The following is a 21,643-nucleotide window of genomic DNA, read 5'->3' as shown; positions in this document are numbered from 1 at the left end:
AGGGGGGCTCCCTCAGCCTTTATAGGGCGCAGCTGCCCCCTCCCCACCCCATAGCCCCACCTAGCCTAAAAGGCCTCCTGTGTTCCTTGCAGAACCCCTCCTGCAGCCTGAACACCTTGGGGGTGCCATCCCCATGCACCCCCCTGTTCCCCAGGGGTCAGGGACATGCCCTGAGTGCCCCCACCCCATGGAGCCCAAGCCCCCCCTGGCTGTGCCCCAACAGAGCACTGGCACTGGGTGATCCCCTCTCGCCCCCAATGGGGCCCCTCTGTGCAAGATTTAGGAGCAGTGGCGTGGAGCCCCCCCTTTTTGTCCCCCCCAGTCACTGGGTGCCAGGGAAGGACCCAGGTTGCCAAACCCCGTCCCCATAACGGGTGGGCGCACAGCCCCCTGCCCTGTGCCAGCCCCCCCCGGCTCCGGCAGCCCCGCCAGGCAGCAGATCTTGCTAACAGCCCGCAACAGCCCTCGCTTTTATTCCCTCACTTTCCTGGCCCCTGCTCTGCTGATCTCAGCTCCTCCGGCTCCAAAACGGCTTTTAAAATTACCGGAGAGTGGAGACCTCTGCGAGCGCTCTGCCCCCGCCTGCTGCGGCCACCCGCGGCCCCCCCCCCCGGGCTGGGGGCAGCTCCAGCGCCAGCACGTGCTGGGGACACTGGCACATGCTGGGAGGGGGGCTGTGGGCACACACTGGGGACATGGGCACGTGCTGGGGGCTGGGGGCACAAATGAGGGCCATGGGCACGCAGTGGGGACACTGACACACACTGGGGGACACGAGCATACGTGGGGGACATGGGCACACACTGGGAGACAGTGGTACATACTGGGGGCCATCGGCATGCACTGGGGCCATGGGCACACACTGGGGCCATGGGCACACACTGGTGGCACTGGTACGCACTGGGAGACGAGAGCATGCACCAGGGGACATGGGCATATTCCGGGGACATGGGCACACACTGGGGGACACTGGCACATGCCGAGGGACATGGGCACACGTGGGAGCCATGAGAGTGCACTGGGGACATGGGCACATGCTGGGGGACATGGGCATGCACTGGGGGACATGGGCACATACTGGGAACAATGGCACGCACTGGGGACACTGGCACATGCTGGGGACATGGGCATGCACCAGGGTAAATGGGCACACACTGGGGGACCCTGGCACACACTGGGGGACACGGGCATGCACCAGGGGACACGGGCACGCACTGGGACCCGTGGCAGCGGTGGCCCCGCAGCCAGCAGCACCCGTGGGTTGGCGCAGAGCAGGGTGCCGTCCGCCCCGGTTATTTAAAAGGCGCCAGGCTGGGCTTGATTAAAACAAAGTAAAAGCCAGAGCCAGGGCAGAGAGGGGATTAGATGGCTCGGGGGAATGTTAATGGACTCCAGAGCTTTCTGCCCGGCCGGCGGCTGGGCCGAATCCAGCCGGGGTGGCTGGGGACGGGCTGGGCTTGGGCTGGGTGGGCGCAGCGAGCGTGCCGGGGCTCAGCGGGACCCCGAAACGGGGCTGCGGGCGCTGGGCTCGGGCAGAAGCGGGTTCGCCATCCCACTGGGTGCTGGGGGGCCTGAGCCGCTGCCGGAGGAGCGGAAGGAGAAAAAAGGGGGGGGGGGGGACGGGGAACCCGGCGGGGGGGTTGGGGAAATAGCTTGCGAGGGCCTGGCCCTTCCTCTGGGAAAAGCAGGGGTGGTCTGGTGCTGCAGCTGGGCTCCGCGCCGCCCCCGCTGCTGCGCAGGGGGCCCTCCCCGCGTTGGGGACGTCCCGGGGACACCGCCACCGCCACCGGCCCCTGCCCGCAGCCCCCTTCCCAAAGCTGTCCCGGGGTTGTCCCGGAGCAGGGGACGAGGACGGCTCGGCCAGAGGGGCTGCCAGCAGCTGGGGGGGGGGCTTCGGAGGGGCGCTGGCGGCGGGCAGGGGCTGCCAGATGCACTGGATTGCGGGTCTGACGTGGGAAATCGCCTCCCTTCCTCGTTAGCTTGTGATTAGCATGTCAAGTGGTTGAAGTTCGTGGGTATAAAGGATGCGAGCTAAGAATAATGGCTTCAATTTTCTTCGCGGCACAGCCATTAATTTGAAGGAGAAGGGTTGGGGGGTGTTGGGGGGGGGGGGGTGTCCAAATCTCCTGGGCAGCTCCAGACAGCGCCGCCGGCCCCCGGCCCCGCGCGGTGCCAAGGCTGGGCCCTGCCGCGGCCCCAAAATCGCTGCTGGGGCGAAGCAGAGCGAAGGTGACCTGCGGGGGCACGCCTGGCACCGGGGCCGATGTCCTGGTGGCGATGGAAAGCCCGGTGTCGGGGTTCAGCTGGCACCGGGGGGGGCGCACAGAGGGTCCCCCCCCATCAGGGTGGGTACGGGGGTCCCGCGTGCCGCCTCGTGCCAGGTGCGCAGCCCCGTCCCCATCCCTGCTCCGGGATCCCCTTGGAACGGGGGCATTTCCACGGCCTCCTTGTGTCCCCCCCCCCCTCCCCGGGCTCTGTCCCCACGCTGGGAGGTGGGAGGGGGGGGCAGGGAGGGGAGGCAAATTCCTGCTTTGTTTCCGAGGGAATGGGAGAAGCCGAAATGGCAGCGAGCCGCCTCCGAGCGAGCAGGGCTGCGCCGTTTGGGCTGCTTAATTAAAAAATGGCCCCGGTGGCCCCCACCAGGCACAGCCGGGGCTTTCCTCCGCCTGCCCCCCCCCGCAGCGCCTCGGTGCCTCGCTCAGCACCGCGCACAGCACCCAGGGCTGCTGATTTTGGGGGGAAAAGCCCCTAAATCCTGGCGCTGCACCCCCTGCAAGCGGCTCCCCCCAAACTTCGATGCGCAAATGAAGAAAGGGCGAAGCGAGCGTTTCCCCTCCAAATTTTGAAGGCGTTTTGTACTTTTTTTTTCCCCCCCCTCAAAGCAGCCTCTGCTGGCGAGACCCAGCCAAGAGCCTGGCACGGTGGCAGAGCCGCTGGGCCGTGCTGATAAAACCCTCGGTGATCGGCCCCATCGCCAGCCGCAGAGCCCGCCCGCTGGATTTCATCGCATTTATTAAAAAAAAATAAAATATAAAATAAAATAAAAAATAAAATCTAAAACCCACGCTGCGCCCCAGGAACAAGGCCGGGGCACGGCCCCGATGGGTGATGCCACCGGGGGGGATTCATTTCCCGGTTCTGCCCCCACTACTTCGGGTCTGGCCCTCGTTAACACGGGGAAGGTGGGCGCCACTCGCTCGTTAGCGGTGCCACAACCCCCCCCCATCCCCATTCCGTGCCAAAAATTGGCGAAATGGTGGGAAAACGGCTCACGGGGAGGGCAAGGTGTTGGTTTGGGGTCGCTGCAGAAGCGTTTGGTGCCCTCCAAATCCCCCAGAGCTGGTCCTGGTCCCATGGGTGCAGCCCCCGTGGGGTGGGTGCAGGGTGCAGGGCACCCATGGCACGGCCCCCCCTCGCCTGCCTCAGTTTCCCCACAGAGCCCCGTTGCAGGCAGGGAGGTTTGGGGGGGGGGGCAGCACAGTTTTGGGGTGTCCTGGAGGGGGTGTCCCTCTCCCATGGGTGCTGCGTGCGCAAGGGCTGTGGGTTTGGGGGGGCTGCAGCCCCCGTCCCTGCCCCACCAGCAGCCTCCCGGTGCTGTGGGGTGGGGGGTGCCAAGGCTGGGTGCCCCCCACGATGTCCCCAAGGGCATGCAGCCTTTGGGGGGTGGGGGGGGACCCCGATGGGGACACTAGGGGTGCACCCCACAGGCAGTGAGCGTGGGGGGTCCCCGGGGACAGGGATGGGGACGCTGCAGCATCGCAGGCACCAGCAGAGCCCCCCCCCTGCCCCCTCCCCTCCACCCTCCCCTCGCCCCCAGCTTTACCCCAAGGACCCCGGGGGGCACCCAGGGTGCTGGGGGGGTCCGCAGGGGAGCCGTGTCCCCCCCCACTTTGGCCCCTGCCCCGTGGAAACGCAGCCTCCTCCACACCCCAAACCACCTGCACCTGGGGGGGGGCCGGGGCTGGCACCCCCCTCTCCCCTCCCTCCCAGCACCCCGGCCCTATAAAGGGGAGCGGAGACCCCCATGCACCCCCTGGGGCACCTCCCAACCCCAGAACAATTTTATTCCATTATTTTTTTTTTGGGGGGGGGGCTGCACGGCACCACGCTCACTTGTTACCACCCAGCCACGCACCGCAGCCCTGGAGCTGGGTGGGGGGGGGGCGCAGATGCCGAGCCCCCAGCGTGGCGAGGAGGGGGTCAGGGCTCCCCAAAACACCTTGCCCCCCCCTTTTACCCCCTCCCTCGCCCACACAGCCATGCTGGAGCCCGGTGGCGTGGTGCTGGCAGCCCCGCTCCCCCCGCACCCCCAGCCATCAGTATGCGCCGTGTGTTGCTCTCCATAGCAACCTCTTCCTTTTTTTTTTTTTTTATCCCCCCCCCCCGATCCCCCCCCCCCCAGCGCACTGCTCTGCAGCAGCCGTGACCCCGCCGGGATTGCTCACCTCTCCCACCCACAGGTAGCTGCTGCTCCCCCCCCTCAAATCCTTCAAATCCCCCCCCCCAAAAAAAAATAAAAAATAAGGATGCTGCAGGGCTGAGCTGCCCATTAATTCCTGGAAGTTTTTTTTTTTCTTAATTATATATTTTTTAATTTTTTTCATCATTTTTTTAGCCCTTTTGGCCCTCAACCTGTCCGCAGCCCCAAGCCGCTGCCTCCTCCGTCACCCACCGGGGGTGGCACCCATGGGTGCTGATGGGTGGGGGCATGGGGAGTTGGGGGGGGGGGGGTTGGCACCCATCGTTCCCAGTAGCGGGTGCCCACTGGTGCCACTGGGGGACCCCATGGAGGGATCCCACCGCGGGGCCTCATCCTGCTCGCTGCCGTCCCCCCCCTTGTAGCCGTGCTGGGGCTGAGCCCCCCAACCTTGGGGGGGGGGGGTCAAACTCCCTTTTTCTCCCCCCCCCCTTGGCGCAGCGAGGCCGTGCCGCCCCCCCCGAGAGAAGCAAGGACGCAGCGGCACGGCTCAATATATAGGTTTCTTTTAATATAAAAAAAGTGCCTATGAAAAATTCCTTCCTAAATACACAAAAAGACCAGTTCAGGGCAAGAGCGGGGGCTGGGGGGGGGCTCTCCGGATGGGGGGGGGCCACGGCATCTCCGGCCGGGTCAGCACAAGCACTGCGCGGGTCAGCTTGAGGGGGGGGGGCGACACGAGGAGGGAGGGGGGGCTGCTATTTTGACCAGGTTATTTTATTTTATTTTATTATTTTAAATCCCCCCCCCTTTTTCTTTTTTTTTGGGGGGCATTTTGCCCTTTTTTTTTGCACCGGTTTTCATTTTTGGGGAGGGGTCGGTCAATTTTTTTTTTATGTTTTTTTTTTTCTTTTTTTGCACAATCCACAAAGCTGTACAGAAGTTGCCAAACCCTGGGTTTGGGGGGGGGGAAGGAAAATGAAGGGGGGGGAAGCAAAATGAAGGGGAAGGGGCAAAATGAAGGGGGGGGGACACAGGGAAAGGGTTGGGGAGAAAATAGGAGCCGACCCCCCCCGGCACCCACGCGCACACGCACACCCTGAGCTCGTCACCGCGGGAAGGAGAGCGGCCCCCCCGTGCCCCCCCCCGGCTCCCCCTCCCCACAAAGAGGGTGTGTTATTGATTTCTTTTCTTTTTTTTTTTTTTAAATCTTTTTTTTTTTTTTAACTCATTTTTTAACTTTTTTTTTTAAACTCTTTTTTTTTTTAACTCATTTTTTTTAACTCCTTTTTTTTAACTCCTTTTTTTTCGTTTTTTTATACAAATTCGGATCTTTGGGTGTGTACTGCCAAAAAAAAAAAAAAAAGAGAGGAAAAAAAAAAAACCAAAAACGCGTCGTCCTTATTAATAATAATAAAAATAAAACTCAAAATCATCGTCATTAAAAAAAGGCAACGGAAACCCAAGGAACCCATGCGGAAGTTGCACACCACAAAACCACAGCAGATGTACAGAATGCAATATACAAGACACGATTTATAATAAAACATTATATACAATAAATAGGTTATTGTTACTTTTTTTTTTTTTTTTTTTTTTTTTTTTGTCGATCGATCTGTAAATAAATTTTCTCAGTGCATACTGGTGGGTTTTTGCTCTTCTCTCCTGCATATCCGCCTCTCTTGCGCTTCAGTTTTTATTTTATTTTATTTTTTTTATTCTCCGTCAACTTTTTTGATTCTCTCCCAGGTGTGTGGCTCTCCTTTATTTATTTATTTTTATTTTTTTTTGTGAGTTTTCGTCTTTTTTAAATTTTTTTTTTTTCCTTAAACATTTTTTTTTTTTGTTTTTTCTCCTTTTCTTCAAAAGTATTTACAATTGCTGGTTTTTGTGCAGAAAACGAAACTTAATAAAATAATAATAAAAAAACAAAAAAATTAAAAAAAAAAATAATAATAATAAATCCAAAGAGTCCCTCTGCTTCTGGCGGGAGGAGAGCGCGGCGCCGGCGCCACGGCCGGGGCGGGGGCCGGGGGGGGGGACGACGAAGCGGGGCGGCGGGGCCGGGGGGCACCGGCGGCGGCCCCCTCCTCTCCTCTCCTCCTCTCCTCTCTGCTCCGGTGGCCGGGGCCGTCGGGTGGGCTCGGGGGGCCGAGGGCGCGGGGGCTCCGCTGGCTGGGCTGCCTGGGGGGAGAGGGGACAGGGGTGAGCATCCGGATGCCCCCCCAACCCCCCCTGCCCGGTTCCGTGGCCGAATGGGTGCTGCCTGTGTGGCCCAGGGGACTGGGGTCCCACAAACCCCCCATCTGGGACCCCCACACCAAGGGGTCTGGGGTCCTGCATGCCCCAAATCTGGCACCCACCTGCCCAAGGGTCTGGGGTCCCATAAACCCATATCCAGCACCCCCAGGCCAAAGGGTTTGGGGATCTGCATGCCCCAAATCTGGCACCCCCATTCCAAGTAGTCTGGCACCCACCTGACCAGGGGTCTGGGGTCCCCCACACATCCCCATCTGGGACCCCCACACCAAGGGGACTGGGGTCCTGCATGCCCCAAATCTGGTACCCACATGCCCAAGGGTCTGGGGTCTCCCACATGCCAAATCTGGCACCCACCTGCCCAGGGGTTTGGGGTCCCACATGCCCCTGTTTGGCACCCACATGCCCAGGAGTCCGGGGTCCCACAAATCTCCCATCTGGCACCCAAAAGCCCAAGGGTTTTGGGTCTCAAAATCCCCCCATTGATCATCCCCATGCCAAGGGGTCTGGTTCCCACCTGCCCAGGAGTCTGGGGTCCCAAATATCTCCCATTTGGCAGCCACCTGCCCAGGGGTTTGGGGTCCCACATGCCCACTTGTCACCCACATACCCAGGAGTTTGGGGTCCCTCTGACCCCCCATCAGGCATCCCCATGCCAAGGGGTCTGGCTCCCACCTGCCCAGGAGTCTGGGGTCCCAAAAATCCCCCATCTGGCACCCACACACCCAGGATCTGGGGTCCTGCTCTCCCCCATTTGCCACCCACCTGCCCAGGGGTCTGGGGTCCCAAAAATCCCCCATTTAGCACCAATAAACCCAGGATGTGGGGTCCCGCTCACCCAACACCCACCTGCCCAGGGGTCTGGGGTCCCAAAAATCCCCCATTTGGCACCAATAAACCCAGGGGTCTGGGGTCCTGCTCACCGGCTCCAGCACCCACCTGCCCCCCCTCCATCACCCCACACCCAGGGGACCGGCACCGAGCACCCCGTACCCCATCCACCCACAGACCCCGGGGGCAGCCGAGGTCTCCGGGTTGGTGCTCGGCCATGGGACACCACTGGCAGCACCCATGGGTGCTCGCAGCCCCGAAGGGTGCCACGGGGAGAGGCAGCAGCGGGGGGGGGGGGGGGGGGACGCACGTGGCACTTACTGGGCGCCGGCTGCGTCTCCGAGCCCCACGGCGAAGCTGCCAAAAAGTCTGTGTGCGGCCAGCTCTCCCGAACACCCATCGGCGTCATCCGGCGAGAAAAACACCCCCAGCAAGCGAGCAAACGGGGAGGAAAACAGAAAAAAAAAAAAAAAAAAGAAAGAAAAACAAAAAAAAAAGCAAAAAAAAAAAGCAACAAAAAAAAAACCACAAACCAGACCCTCCGAGGGCGGCCGAGGGTCCCCGCGGCACCGGGGAGGGGGCTCGGGGCCGCTGACCCCCCAGGTCTCGTGGCCGCCTCTCTGCCCTGGGCTCGGCGGGGGCCGGTGCTGTCCGTCCGTCCGTCCGGCTGGCCGTCCGTCCGTCCGTCCGTCCGATTGTCCTGCTGCGGGGCGGGAGGTGGGGGGCGGCAGTCCAGAAAGCAGAGCCGGGGCGTTCTCAGACGGAGCGGGTTTTAGTATGAAGGGGGGAAAAAAACTGGGGGAGGGGGGGTCTCTCTCTTCCTTTTCTCTTCTTCCGTTATTTTTTTTTCTCTTTCGCTTCACTTATTTTTTTTTTTTCATTTTTTTTCTTTTTTTCCCTTTTTTTTCTTTTCTTTTTTTTTTCTTATTTTTTTTTTTTTAGAAAACAAACAAACGGTTCCAATCCCAGTTAAATACAGAACTTGAAAAGTGTTCCAGAAAAAAAGTGCTGGCTAAATTACCTCTGCAAGAGAAACACAACAGCGGGGCGGGGGGGTGAGAAGGGCCCGGGCGCCCCGTGCCCACTCCCCCCCACACCCCAATATCTCAGCACCCCACGGACCCCCTGCCCCGAGGTGAGTGGGGGGGGGTCCCGCACCTACCCTGTAACAAAACCTCGTTGTCCGGTTGGCACGTCAGCAGACACTACAATGAGGTGACCGTAAAAGTGTCCTCGGGGTGCTGTTGCTCTACCATCGGCCCCAAAAACCCGCTCTTCTGGGCGGGGGCCATGACGGGGTGCCCTTGGGGTGCAAAACTGGGGGGGTACCTGTAGTTGTCCTGCAGCTGCAGCATTGAGTCTCTCGGTACGGGGGAGATATTCAAGTCATTGATCAGGGGGCAAGCGTAGGGGCCTCGGTGGTGAGCCCGGGCCATCTCCAAGGGCTCCTTCTCGCCCTTGGGGGGGTGGGCGCCGCTCGGGCTGCTCAGGTGGGGGTTGAGACACGAGGGGTCCGTCCTGCCCATGAAGTCCACCAGCATGCCGGCCCCCGCCTTGCCGTCGTACGAGGAGGGGCTGCGGGTGCTGGCGTTGGGTGAGTACCAGTAGGGGGGATTTTTGCAGCTGGGGGAGTCGTAGTGTGGCTGAGGCATGGGGAGGTCGCGGCAGGCCATGTGCGGGGCGTGCGGCAGGGCCCCCCCCCCCTGCATGCTGTGTTTGAGCGAGTCGCAGGCCGGCAGCTTGCGCAGGTCGCCCGCCCGCAGGTCCTCCTTGAAGGCCAGGGTGGGCGAGCAGTTGGGCGAGAAGGCTTTCTGCAGCCCGGCCTCGAAAACAGTCTGCTGGCCGGGGGCCGCCAGCTGGTGAGGGAGGGCGGGGAAGTGCTTGCTCTCCAAATCCGGCTGCCCCAAGCCGGGGGAGTCGCTCTGAAAGCCCTGCACGAACGTCCCGTCCGAGGGGGTGGAGGGGTTCATGGAGTAAGGCCCGGCGTAGTCGCAGGGGTCCCGCTCGCCCACCCCGAAGCCCCGGGACTGGGAGGGCAGGGGGGACATGCTGCTGTCCCCGCTGTAGTAGTCCAAGCCCAGGTCCGTGCTCTCTTGGAAGAGGGGGTTCACCGGCTGCGACTTGGTGGGGAACTTGGCCTTGCCCGTTCCCCGCTCCTTCTTGGAGGCGCAGGCCCCTCGGGAGCCCCGGGGCTGCCGCGGCCCCGTGCTCCTCTTGGAGGGGTAGACGGAGGAGGAGGAGGACGAGGAGGAGAAGTTCAGGTGGGACGTGTCGAACATGTCCACCTTCTTCCGCCGGCCCCGGCCGGGCTTGGAGTTGCTCTGGAAGAGGACGCTCTGGTTCCAGTTGTAGCCGGGGGCCGAGGAGGCCTCGTTCCAGTCCATCATGAGCTTCTCCAGGCTGGAGAGGCTGGACTGGCCCTCGCTGGACGAGGCCTCGCTGTTGGCGCGCCGGTAGCCGGCCGGCTGGTTGAACTGGGTGCTGTCGGAGGACGACTCAGAGAAGGTCTCAGAGACCGTCTGCTGCTTGGCCTTCTGCGGGGTGTAGTTGGAGATGTCCAGGATGACGTTGGGCTCGTTGAGGTGGCACTCGAAGCCCGGGTTGTAGAGCTGGCTGAAAGCCTCCGAGCTCCAGTCCAAGCCGCCGTAGCCCTGCCGGAAAGCCCACTGGGACGCGCTGGGGAACTGCCGGCAGTTCTCGGGCGAGGGCTGGAAGGAGGCCGAGCCTTTGGGCACCATGTAGCCTCCGGGCGAGACGGTGCTGGCCCGGCTGTCGCAGCGCAGCGGGGTGTGGGCGGCGCTGGAGAACTGGCCGCCCTCGGCGCTGTTGAAGAAGGAAGCTTTGCCCAGCGGCAGGCTGGGGCCGGCCGTCTGCTGCGCGTAGCCGGCGCTGTGGGCGCTGCTGGGGGAGGACGGGAGGCTGCTGCCGCTGCCGTAGGCGAAGCTGCAGTCCTTGCTGCTGGGGCAGTCCTGCGCCGACGGGTACTGCTTCCCCGGGGGGAAGACGCTGGCGGGCGCCACGCTCTGCCCCGCGCTGTAGCCGCCGTACTGGGGGTAGCCGGGGGTGCCGCTGGCCGCCGGGTGCGCCGTGGGCGACCGCGACACGGCCGAGGGTGGCACCAGCTTGGGGAAGGCCTCGGCGCCGCGGCACTCCGAGGCTCCTTGTGCCACCCCGTAACCGGTGGCGGGGCGGCCGGGAGGGAAGGCCTGGCGGCCCTGCATGGCCGCGTGGAAAGCGGCCTCGGCGCCGGGGGCCGCTGCCGCCGCCGCCACTTTGCCCCCCCGGGCCGGGTAGGCGGCCAAGCCCCCCCGTTGACCCGCCAGGGCGTTGGGGGGAGCCGTGTAGGCGGCCGCCGATTTGCGGGACTCGGAGCGCGAGGCCGAGAGGGCGAAGTCCAGCAGGTCGGAGGAGTCGTCCGAGTCCAGCAAGGAGCGGAAATACCCCGTGAAGAGGCTGTGCCGCTCCTGGCTGACCTCGGCCTGCGAGGACGCCGCGCTGCCGGCGTAGAAACCGGCCCGGCCGGAGGAGCCCGACTCCAGCGCCGCGGCGTGGAAGGGCCTGGCCTCGGCCCCCTGGTAGCTGCAGTTGCGGCTGGGCTGGCCGGTGGCGTGGCCGTGGTGGGGGGCCCAGGGGCTGCCCTTCTCCCCGGCCCACTCGGAGGCACTGTCGCTGAAGCTCTGCCCGGGGTTTTGCTCGGGGAAGAGCACCCCGTTCTTGCGGGTCCGCCGCTTGCGCTTGGGCTTGCCCACGGGGTCAGGCTCCGGCCGGCCCCTCTTGCGCGGGTGCACGGGGTCGGCGTGCACGGCGGTGGGGGCCTTCTTCTTCTTGCCGATGCCCTCGAAGAAGTCGCTGAAGGAGCAGCGGGAGGCACGGGCTGCGTGCCCGCCACCGCGCCCACCGAAGCCGCCCGCCTTGCCGCCGCGCCGGCGGAAGCCCTGCACGCGGTGCAAGAAGTGGGAGATGCTCTGCGTGTCGGGGGCCTGGTGGATGGACTCGGGCTCGCTGGGCGTCCAGCAGCGGGGCGGCGAGCAGCGCCCCGAGCACTGGCTCTGCCTGTTGAGGAACGCCAGCTTGGCCAGCACGTCCGAGTAGTCGGCCTTGCTGTCGTTGGTGTCGGCGATGTAGGAGGGCTGGGGCGAGGCCAGCTTCTGCTTCCTCCTCCTCCTCTTCTTCACCTCCGGGGCGGGCTCCTTGGGTTTGGCCTGGCCCAGCAGCAGGTTCTTGGGGGGCCTGCCCCGCTTGCGCTTCAGGATGATGGGCATCTCGCCGGGGGGGAAGACCACCACCACGTTGCGCCCGTTGTTCTTCATCTTGAGCAGCGGCGTGGGCTCCATGGAGCTGCTGGCCGCCAGCTCCTTGCCCTCCAGGTTCAGGTTGCTGCTGAGCGAGGACACCTTGTAGGTGGTTTTGTTCCTCCTCCCCAGCGACACGGGGATCTTGGCCATCTTCACCACCATCTTCCGCACCCCGCGGCACTTGCTCTTCTTCCCCGCCGCGGGGGCCTTGGGCACCTCGTCGGAGTCCAGGGCTTCGGGGGGCGGCGGGGGGGTCAGCAGTGGGGTGGTGCTGGGCTCCTCGGGCCCCGGGGGCACCTCGGCGGGCAGGGCGAGGGGCAGGACGCGGCTCTCGGGGGCGACGTCCGCCCGGCGCCCTCGCCCTGCCCTCCTCCTGCGGCACAGCATCTTTGGCTTGTCAGTCCGGCGCAGCGCGTACTTGCGGTGGTCCTCGCCGCACCTCCCGGCCCCCCGGCCCCCGCAGGGGCCGCGTTTCACCACGCTGCTCAGGGGACACCCCCCCAGGCGGGGCTGCAGGCCGTGGGGCCGCAGCGGGTCCCCGGTGCCCGCCTGCGCCTCCAGCAGCTCCGGCACGGGCCCCAGCGGCTGCGCCTCCAGCAGCGAGGGCTCGGTGGCCAGCAGCGGGGCCCGCGCCTCCAGGAGCTGCGGCTCCAGGGCTCCGGGCAGCGGCTCCAAAGTCTGCAGCCCCAGTGGCTCCGCCAACGGCTCCAGCGACTGCAGCTCCAGCGATTCGGAGAGGGGCTCCAGCGACTGCAGCTCCAGCGACTCGGAGAGCGGCTCCAGCGACTGCAGCCCCAGCGGCTCCAGGTTCTGCAGCTCCAGCGACTCCGGCAGCGGCTCCAAGCTCTGCGAATCGAGCAGCTGGGGCTGCGACTCCAGCGACTGGGAATCCAGCAGCCGGGACTGGGAGTCCAGCTCTTGGGCCGGGAGCAACTGGGGCTGCGCCTCCATCGACTGCGACTCCAGCAGCTGCGTCCCCGGGCACGCCAGGGAGGCCAGTTCGTTCAGGATGTCCGCCTCGGCCAGGTCCGAGTAGTCGCCGGCGTCGGGCTGCGAGCAACCGGCTTCCTCCGCGGGCGCTTTGGAGGCTGGAGGAGGCTGCGGGGCGCTCCCCCCCCCGCCCTCAGCCTCCCCTTCACGGGCCGGGGGCCGGGGGTGCCGCGGCGGCTCGGCTTTGCAGAGCACCCCGCGCTCCTCGGGGCTGCGGATGCTGTTGGCCAGGGAGGGCGAGGAGAAGAAGCTGTACTGGAGGTCGCGGTCGGCGGGCAGGAGGCGGCCGTCCTCGTGGCCACCGCCGCCGCCGCCGCGGAGGCTGCCGCAGTCCAGGTGCACCCCGCTGCTCTTGAGGTCCTCGGAGAGGCGGTTGAGGTCCTTCATGATGTCAATGAGCTGCACCACGGGGTGGAGGTTGATGTGCCCGTTGCCGCACTTGCTCCGGAGCAGGGCGACGATGCTGTCGACGTTGCAGCGGCCCGAGGCCAGCGTCGCGTTGGGGAAGGTCTTGGGCGCCCGGTCGCGGGCGGCTGCCTCCTCCGCGCTGCCCCCCAGGATCCGGGGCTCGCCGGCGCAGCCCAGCAAGTCCTCGGCCGCCTTGGTGCCGCCGTGCACGCTCTGGCACCGGTCGGCCGGGTCGCCGTGCAGCAGCGAGCCTGCCTGGTGCTCCCGGCCGAGCGCGGGGCACGAGCCCTCAGGGAAGCTCAGCACGCTGCAGGATAAAGCCTTCTCCGCCGGGCAGGCCGGGGGCCGCTGCGCCGGGTGCCCCGGCGGGTAGAATTTGGGCTCTCGGACGTAGTCGGGCGAGCCGCGCACAACGCTGGTCGTTACCACTGGGCCCGGGGGCTTCACGCGCATCCTGAACTCCTCCTCCCCCGCGTGCCGCTTGGCCGAGCAGTTGCTGACATGGGGGTCGGGGATGGTGAGACAGGGACCTGGACGGGGCAGAGAGGGGACAGTGAGGACCCCCCAGGGCGCCACCGGCTGCGCCCGCTCCCTCCCCGCTGGGGGTGCCCGCGTTTGGCCCCCTGCTCCCCCACTGACCCCATCGCCTCCTCCCTCGCCCGGCGCAGCGCTGACTTACCCTCGGCTCTGCTGCTGCTCCTGCTGTTGCACTTTGTGAGCTCTCTGCAAAGGAAGCGGGGTGGAGGGTTAGCCCCGAGCCGGGGGTCCCCGGGTTACCCCCCCCGTGCCCCAGGGTTCGCAGCGCCAGTCCCTGCAAGGGACATACCAGGGGCTGGTCCTCCCTGGGGTGCTCCCGAGCCGGCGCAGCCGAGAGGGCAGCCTGTGCCCATCACCCTGGCGTCGGGGCTGCGAGCGGGGCAGGGGGAGGCTGCCTCCGATCTGGGGACAGAGGGGACAGGTTGACCAGCCCCTCCACGGAGCCGGAGGGGACGCGGGTCCAGGGATGCTCGGGTTAACCCCCCCCACACCCCCCCCTCCCTTCCCACCCCACCCCGGACCTCCCACCCCATCCCCACCACCCCCTCCCCACCCCGGCCGTCTCCCCTCCACCCCCCCCCCCACCCCCGGGGGCTCCATCCTCGTCCCCTCGCGGTGTGCCCCGGGGGTGCCGGGCCGGGGGGAGCGGGCGCGGTGGGGGCCCTGCGGCCGCGTTGCCGCTAGGTGTCCCCGGCGAGCCGCGCTGCCCGCCCGCCGAGCCGCCCGCCCCGCTCCCGGACACCCCGGTCCCCGCCCCGGCCCCGCCGTGCGCCCCCCCCGGCCCGGCCCGGCACGGCCCGGCTCGGCTGGGGGACGGCAACGGGATGGACAGGGGCCGGGGGGGGGCGAGGAGCAAAGTTCTTTGTTCGGGGGTGGGTGGGAGGGGAGGGCTGCTGTGCGCCCCCCTGCCCGTGCCAGGCACGAGGGGTGGGGGTCCGGCTCGTGGGGGTGCCCCCAGCCCACGGGCACGCGTGGGGGGGCTTCCCGGGGCAGCAGCGGGCACGCAGCTGGGGGACCTCGGTGGTGCCCCCCCTGGCATCCCGGTGTTGGGGACGTGGCACGGGATGGGGACGCACCGAGCCACGGCTCTGGGGTGGCACGAGGGGGCTGAGGCACTGGGGTGCCCCCAAAATCCGGGGGGTGTCACCCCGCCTCCCAGCCCACCCGTGGCCACTGCTCGTGGGCAGTTGGTGGCCTCAGGAATTGACCTCAGCCCCTTGGCCAGCCCGGCTGGGCACCGTCTGTGTGCTGCCCCCCCTGGCCCCCCACCCCTGCCCTGTGCCCAGCCCTGCTTCCTTCCCTGCCCCCCCCAGGGACACCCCCTGCTCAGCTGCCACCCCCAGGGCACTGCAGCGGGGCAGCACCCGCGGTGACACCACCCCGTGGCAGCAGCCCCAGGGCCCCCGCATCGCCCCCTGCCTCAGTTTCCCCTCGCTGCAATCGGGTGGCACTGCGGGGACAGCCCCGGGGCGCGCACGGGGACACATGGCACTGGCACCCAAGGCTGGGAAGGGGCACCCAGCACCCATCACGGGGCTGACACCCACGGCACAGCCCCCTCCCAGCACCCCGCACCCCTCTTTGCCCCCACCCCGCTAAGCCAAGCCGTCTGCCAAGCCGTGGAGCCCCCAGGGATGCTCCGCAGCCTCCCCCCAGCGCCAAGGCAGAGAAGCAGCCGGCTTTGCCGCCCGCCCCCACCCCCGGTGCACCCTCTGCTCCCCGTCCCGGGGCGAGGGCCCCCCCGGGGTACCTGGGCCGCGGGTGCTTGCAGTGCAGGTTCACTTTGAAGCTGCGGTCGGGGCCGTCGCCGTCGCTGCTGGGCTGGCGGAGGCCGGAGCCCTGGGCGCGCGGGAACCACTCGGCTGGCGGGCTGGCACCGTTCTCCAGTGCGCCGGGCTGGCAGGCGACCGAGCTCCCATCTGCTCGAGCAAGCACAGAGACCCCCGCTGCATCAGCCCGGTGTCCCCCCCCCCTCCCCAAAACAGCCCCAGCCCCCCGCCCAGCACCGCTATGGGGCCAGGCGCGCCGCGCCCCCCGCATTCGACGCCTCGCCGGCTGCACCACGACGCTTGCAACCCCCCAGGGACGTTTGGGGACATGGATTGGGCGCATTTCTGGGTGCCCAGGGACACATGGGGGTGCGTTTTGGGGCTGGGAGCCCCTTTGCTCCCCCCGAGCCTCGGGTTCGTCCTCCCCGGGTGTGACGTTTCCCGTGCATGTGCACGTGTGTGCACACGCGTGTGCGCGTGGATCCGTGCCGCCTGCTCCGGTGGTGCCCGCGCGATGCCAGCACGCCTGGGGGCCGTGTGCCCGTGCACATTGGCACGGGGGGAGCACGGCGGAGCCCCCCCCAGCCCGGCGAGGTCCGGCTGTGCCTGCGTCTGGCTGCATTTTCCCCCCCAGCCGCGTGTGAATCTCTGCCTGTTCTCTCCCTCCCCCAGCACACACACACACACACACACACCCAGCCACACGCACCCGCTCGGCGTGATCCAGGCTGTTCCCGGTGTCTGGATTAGCGTGACAACTTATCAACAAGGCAGGGAAGGAGAATTCAAACCTGTCAGGCCGTCCTCAGCCCCCTCCCCGTCTCCCCGCGATCCTTTGGGCGCAGCGCTGGCACGGAGGCGCAGGCACCTCTCCCGCAGCCCAGCGGAGAAACGCGGCTGTGTTGCCTGCACGGTGTAGAGTTACACCAAGGGCAATGTGGAGCAGGAAAATATGTGCTAGAAAGACCGGTCGAGTCTCTGATGAATCTGCTAATGTGCCCGGAGCTGAGAGCTGTTGGAGGGGAGTCAGGCAGGAAGGAAGCAAACAGGAGGCTTTCCAGAACAGCCGCTGGGACCCGCTCCCTGCCGCACACGCTGCGCACGGCTCGCCAGGGAGGACGGGGCACGGCCGCGTCCCCTCCTCTGCGCCCCGGCTGCCCCCGAGGGGCCGTGGGGTGCCCCTCGCACGCACCCTGGGCGCACGGAGCCGCCTCCGAGCTCGCAAATCCTCGCACAGCAGGATGCCCGGGGCTCCCTGCTGCTGTGCGTGGCACCCTGCTGTGTGCACCCATGGGTGCGCGCCCCCCCAGCCGTGCGCGGTGCCGCCGGCTCTTACCAAACCCTGCCCGGTGCCGGGCTCCTGCCCTCGGCTCGGCGGGGCCACGCGGCCGGTGCCAAGGTGGGCGACGCTCCCCGTGTGCTGCCAGCGCTCCTCCCGCCCTCTGTCCGGGACCACCTGCGCCCCCCACCCAGCCGAGGGGCCGGGCAGCACCCACGGGCCCCCCGCCACCATTTGGGGGCGAGGGAGCCGGGCGCGCCGGGATGCTCGCCGCGCCGCCGCGCTCACTTTCACCTCCTCTGCTCAGCCCCAGGCAGCTGCCACATGTTTCGCATTAGGCGCTCTGGACTTCGCCATTCCTGGGTTGCTAGCCAGGGGTAGGGCCGTTTTCCTTCTTTTTTTTTTTTTTTTTTTCCCTTCTTTTTTTTTTTTTTTCCTTGCTGGTTACAAAACACCAGCCGAGACCACACAAGAGAGGAGGGATGGAGGGAGCGAGCGAGAGGGAGAGATGGATGGGAGAGGCGGGCGGGGGAGAGGCGGCGAGGCCGGGCGCTGCGGCGGGCGAGGCGGGCGGCGGGGGGGGGGGGGAGGAATTGCAGCCACCTCTGCATCCCACCTCCTGACCCCTGGAGCCTCGCAAAGATAACAGCCCCCGAAGACTGCTGACTCGCCTCGCAGAAATCCAATATCCTCGCCTGGTGAACTAATCGACTACCTGGGCTCGCCACCTCCCCTGCCCGGGCTTAATCCTGCTGCTGCAAATCTTTAATTAGTTTAACGGTTTCAGGCTCGGCGCAGGCTGGAAGCAGGCGGCACGGCCTCCCCCCCCCCCACCTCCCCCGGCCCCGGCTGGCTTCCCGGGGGGGCTCCCGCTTGGGTGGCACGGCCACCCGGTGCCGCGGGGCGGGAGAGGTGCCACGGCGAGGGCACGGGGGGCTGCGTCCTTCCCCCCACCTCCTTCCCCCCCTTTCCCTGGGGCCGCTGGCACCCGGCCCCCTCCCCGGAAGGGTTCGCTTGGCACCGGCGTCGCGGCAGCTTGCGGCGGAGGGCCGGCCCCGCAAGACACGGCCGTGGTTTGGTGCCCGGCTCTGAGGCCACCCAGACGTCAGGGTGGGGCCGGAGATGCCACCGGGAGACAGCCAGGCGGCAGGGACGCAGCCGCCACACAGATGGGGACACGCCGGCCCCGCGCCCCCCACCCCGTGCCGAGATGCCCAGGGGGCTGGCGTGGGGTGCAGGGGGGTCCCCCACAATCACCCCGCTGCCTGCCCGGCCCCCTGGGCACCGGGGGTGGGTTGGGAGGGCCCCGAATCCCCCGTTTTGGGCGCCCCCGGCACGCGGGTGCTGTGGGCACGGGCTTGCCACGTCCGTCCCCGGTGCGTGTGCTCACACCTCCCTTGCACACGCGCACAGCTGGGGCACCGTGGAGGTGCCCCCCCCCCAAATTGTGGCATCAGGGGGGTGCCCCACTCGTGCATGCACACCCCTTGCACGCTCCTGGGGGCACCACCCCTCCCTTGCACACTCACACACACACGTGCACCCCCAGGGCACGGTGGTGGCTCTCCCCCCTTGCACACGCGCATTTGGGGGCACCGTGGGGGCTCCCCCCTGCCTCCTGCCGCCCCCCCCTTGCACGCTTTCGCCCCCCTCTCTCTCGCTCACACGCACCCGGCCCCCCCCCGCCCTGCAAATCCCCACCGAGCCCGTCCTGCGCCTGCTGACACCAATGGAAAATCCCCTCCAGTGACAGCTTCCTGGCAGGCGCTTTCCGAGGGTTTCCGTGTTCTCCGTCCAGCCCCCCCCGGCCACCTCCTCCCCGCGCCGTGCGGGGGGTCGGGCGGGCGGGCAGACCCCCCCCATTTCACCCCCACCGCCACCCCCCCGGCCTCAGCATCGCGACCCCTGCCCCAAAGCACGCGGCTCCTGCTCCCTCCTCTTCCTCCCTGCGCCCCCCTCACCCCCGTGGGGTGTCCCCAGCCACCGCCGCAGTGCCACCGGTGCGTGGTGGTGGTGGCTTGGGACTGGGGGAGCTGGGGGTGGCCACAGGCGGGTGCTGGGAGGTGTGGGGGCTCATGAACAGCCCTGACCCCCCCTGCCTTTGGCCATCGCCCGCTCCCGGGGCTGTTCGATCCCCTCCGTCACCGCTTCCCCCCGCTGCCTCGCCCTCTGCGCCGCGGTGGTAATTAGGAGAGGGAGCAGATGGTGCCTGCGTTTCATCCCAGGGAACGGGGTCCAGCCGAGCTGCTCGGCCTCCCCTTCCCATCGCGGGGCCACAGGTCACCGGAGCAGAGGGGTTTTGGGGTCCCCTCCCCACGCAGGGAGCTGCCGGACCCCCGCGGTGCTTTGGGAGGGAGACGGCACCGCCGGGAAGGGTTTGGGTTCTGCGGGGGGCAAACGGCCCTAAGGAAATGTGGTCTGCGGGGAGAGCTGCTGACACCTCCCCGAGGCACCCCAGGGTGCTCAGGCACCCGGTGTGGCACCAGGGAGGGGGGGGGAGCTGTGGGACCGAGGGGCTGGCGGCGCCGGGTACCTGCAGGTTTTGGCACCCCCCCAACCACACCCCGCTGCAGCAAGGCACTGTGGGAAGCTCCCTGCCGAAACCACCCCAAAACCCAGCTGGGGACGCAGCCCCCCTGCGGGCACCGCTGCCGCATCCCACGCTGCCGGGGGGGGGCCACGCGGAGCTGGGGAGGCAGCACAGCCCCCAGCCACGACCCCCTCCCCTGCCGCCTCCACCCCCCTGCAATCACCATTTTCCTCTGTAAAGGCCTGGGGGCCCACAGCCCCCCCTGGGCATGCTCCCCTTGCTTTTTTTGGGGGGTCAGGACCCCCCCACATGTTCCCCTCGATGCCCAGCTCCCCCCAACCCCGTGCCATCGGCCATCACGGACGCAGCCCCCTCACACCAACCCGCTGCCCCCCAGCCCCTGTCCCCGGAGGGGTCTCGGTCCCCTCGCCAGGCGCACGGGGGGGGGGGCTGTAGGGCTGTGCCGGGGAGGGGGGGGGGAGGTGGGGCCGCCAAAGCGCTCGACAGATGGACTGCAGAGACGGTGGCACCTCGGCCGGCTGGAGCCGAGAGCCGCAGTTCAGAGCTAGCAGGGAAACGGGCTAAATTTAGCTGCTTCCCTCGGTGCCAGCTTTGTTCCCCCGCCCCGCTGAGCCGGCGCAGGAGGCGAGCAGCCGGCCTGGCCCCCTCCTCGGCCCCCTCCCCGCTGGGGACCGCGGGGACGCCCCGACAGCCGGCCCTTTGGGGCGCGGAGCCGGGTGCCAAGGGGGAAATTTGGGGGTGCCGGGGTTTGGCACGCGGGTCCCCCCCGCGGGTGCCGTCCCCGGTGCCGTCGTGGGGTGCTTTGCCCTGCGTGCCCCGGGCCCCCCCCCGTGTGCAGGCAGGCCTGAGGCTGCGCAGACGGCCACAGCCCCCCCCCTTTTCTCCCCACGCTCCCTCTTATAGCCACAGCATGAGTCACAGCTCCGGTGCGTCCCTGCCCAGCGCCCGGCCACGCCGGGTCATGTAACACCCGCGGCCGCCCCGGCACGGAGCGGGCTCCGTCCCCCAGCCCCGTGCCACCCCCTCGCACGCACCCCGAGGTGGCTCCTCAGCCCCTGACGCCCCGCTGGGGACCACCGGGGGGGTCGTAGCTCGGCTCCCCCCCAGCCCCAAGCCAGCTGCAAGGCCGCGGTGCGCCGCGGGTTAACGCCAAGCGGGGCCGGGATGCTGCGAGGCCAGTAACATTTGGAAGGCGCCAGATGGATGCGTGCCCGTGCCGAGGTCTCGCTCGGCACAGCCGATGCTCCCCCGGCGCTGGGGCTGGGGGGCTGCCCGGGGAGGGCGCGAAGGGGCCGGGGGGGGCACCGGCAACATGCCCCATGGGCTCCCGAGCCACCCTCGCCCACCCGTGTCCCATAGCCCCCATGGCACCGTGGGTCCCTGCCGTGGAAAAGGGCAGCGGGGGGAGGCCGGGGGCGGCGGGGGCCCTGTGCCGGGCCAGGTGCGCCGGCTGAGCCCGCGGCATCGCCGCTGCACCCCTTCGGTGCCGGCCCCGGGGCCAGGTGGGGAGCAGCCCCCGCGGGGCCGAGGGGGTCCGGGCAGGGGGGAGCCGCCAGTTGCCTCCCCCGGCCAATTTTAGAAACTGGCTAGACAAGAAAGGCAGAAAGGGCCGGGCAGGATTTACGGCCGGGCTGGTGTCAGGGTGTTTTTTTTTTTGTTGTTTTTCTTTTTTTTTTTCTATTTTTTTTTTTTTTTATCGGAGTTGAGCGGAAACTCCTGGCTGCAGCTCCTGTTTCCTGGGAGATGCGGCGCGGTGCGGGGCCGGCGGGGGCCGAGCTGGGGTGGGAGCCGCCGGGGCCGCTGCCAGCGTGGCGAGGGGAGCACCGGGCACGGGCGCGCACGGAGCTGCTGCGCTTGGGCATGGGGACGGGTGTGCAAGCACAGGGGTGTGCACACGCAGGTGCACACGCGGGACGGGCACGGGGGCAGGTGCACAAGTGTGCATGGGTACAGGTGCACGCGTTGGTCTGCGAGGGTGCACGTGCACGGAGCTGGGTGCACGGACACGGAGCTACTGGGACGTGCAGGTACACGGACACGGAGGTACACACAGACGGAGGTACACACACACGTAGGTACACGGACACGCAGGTATATGGACACCCAGGTGCACACACACACAGCTGTGCCCCCACACCCCTCCCCGTGCCCACCCGCACGCCCACCCCCAGCCGGGGGCGCAGCGCAGCGCCCAGCACCTCCTGCGCCCTCCCAGCCACGTGCTGCAAGCACCCAGGTGGCACCCACGGGTGCTCAGCGCACAGGGACCCCCAGCCCCCCCATACAGCCGGGTCAGCAGTGTCGCCC

At 67.2% G+C, this 21,643-nt stretch overlaps 1 protein-coding gene across 10 annotated transcripts in view; it reads right to left on the bottom strand.

The window, feature by feature from the left end:
* Positions 1–8,370: 8,370 nt before the first annotated feature.
* The window catches only part of AHDC1 (AT-hook DNA binding motif containing 1), a 48,848-nt gene continuing 35,575 nt past the window's right edge, over positions 8,371–21,643 (bottom strand). For 6 of the 10 annotated variants that reach the window (XM_068658124.1, XM_068658131.1, XM_068658127.1 and 3 more), the window contains 4 exons: positions 15,488–15,656; positions 13,880–13,923; positions 8,670–13,730; positions 8,371–8,530 (listed from right to left, as the gene is read on the bottom strand). In XM_068658124.1, coding sequence (XP_068514225.1) covers positions 8,713–13,653 — 4,941 coding nt within the window. In that variant the 5' untranslated portion in view covers positions 13,654–13,730; positions 13,880–13,923; positions 15,488–15,656 and the 3' untranslated portion in view covers positions 8,371–8,530; positions 8,670–8,712. Of the gene's footprint in view, positions 8,531–8,669; positions 13,731–13,879; positions 13,924–14,026; positions 14,140–15,487; positions 15,657–16,215; positions 16,563–16,842; positions 16,990–21,643 lie in introns of those variants that run through there. The other 4 variants (XM_068658130.1, XM_068658133.1, XM_068658128.1 and 1 more) reach the window with 4 other exon arrangements.

Source organism: Anas acuta, chromosome 21 (genome assembly GCF_963932015.1).
Source record: "Anas acuta chromosome 21, bAnaAcu1.1, whole genome shotgun sequence".
NCBI classification, from domain to species: Eukaryota; Metazoa; Chordata; class Aves; order Anseriformes; family Anatidae; genus Anas; species Anas acuta.
The sequence above is the reverse complement of the archived record's forward strand: the minus strand, read 5'-3'. Positions and strand labels throughout refer to the sequence as shown.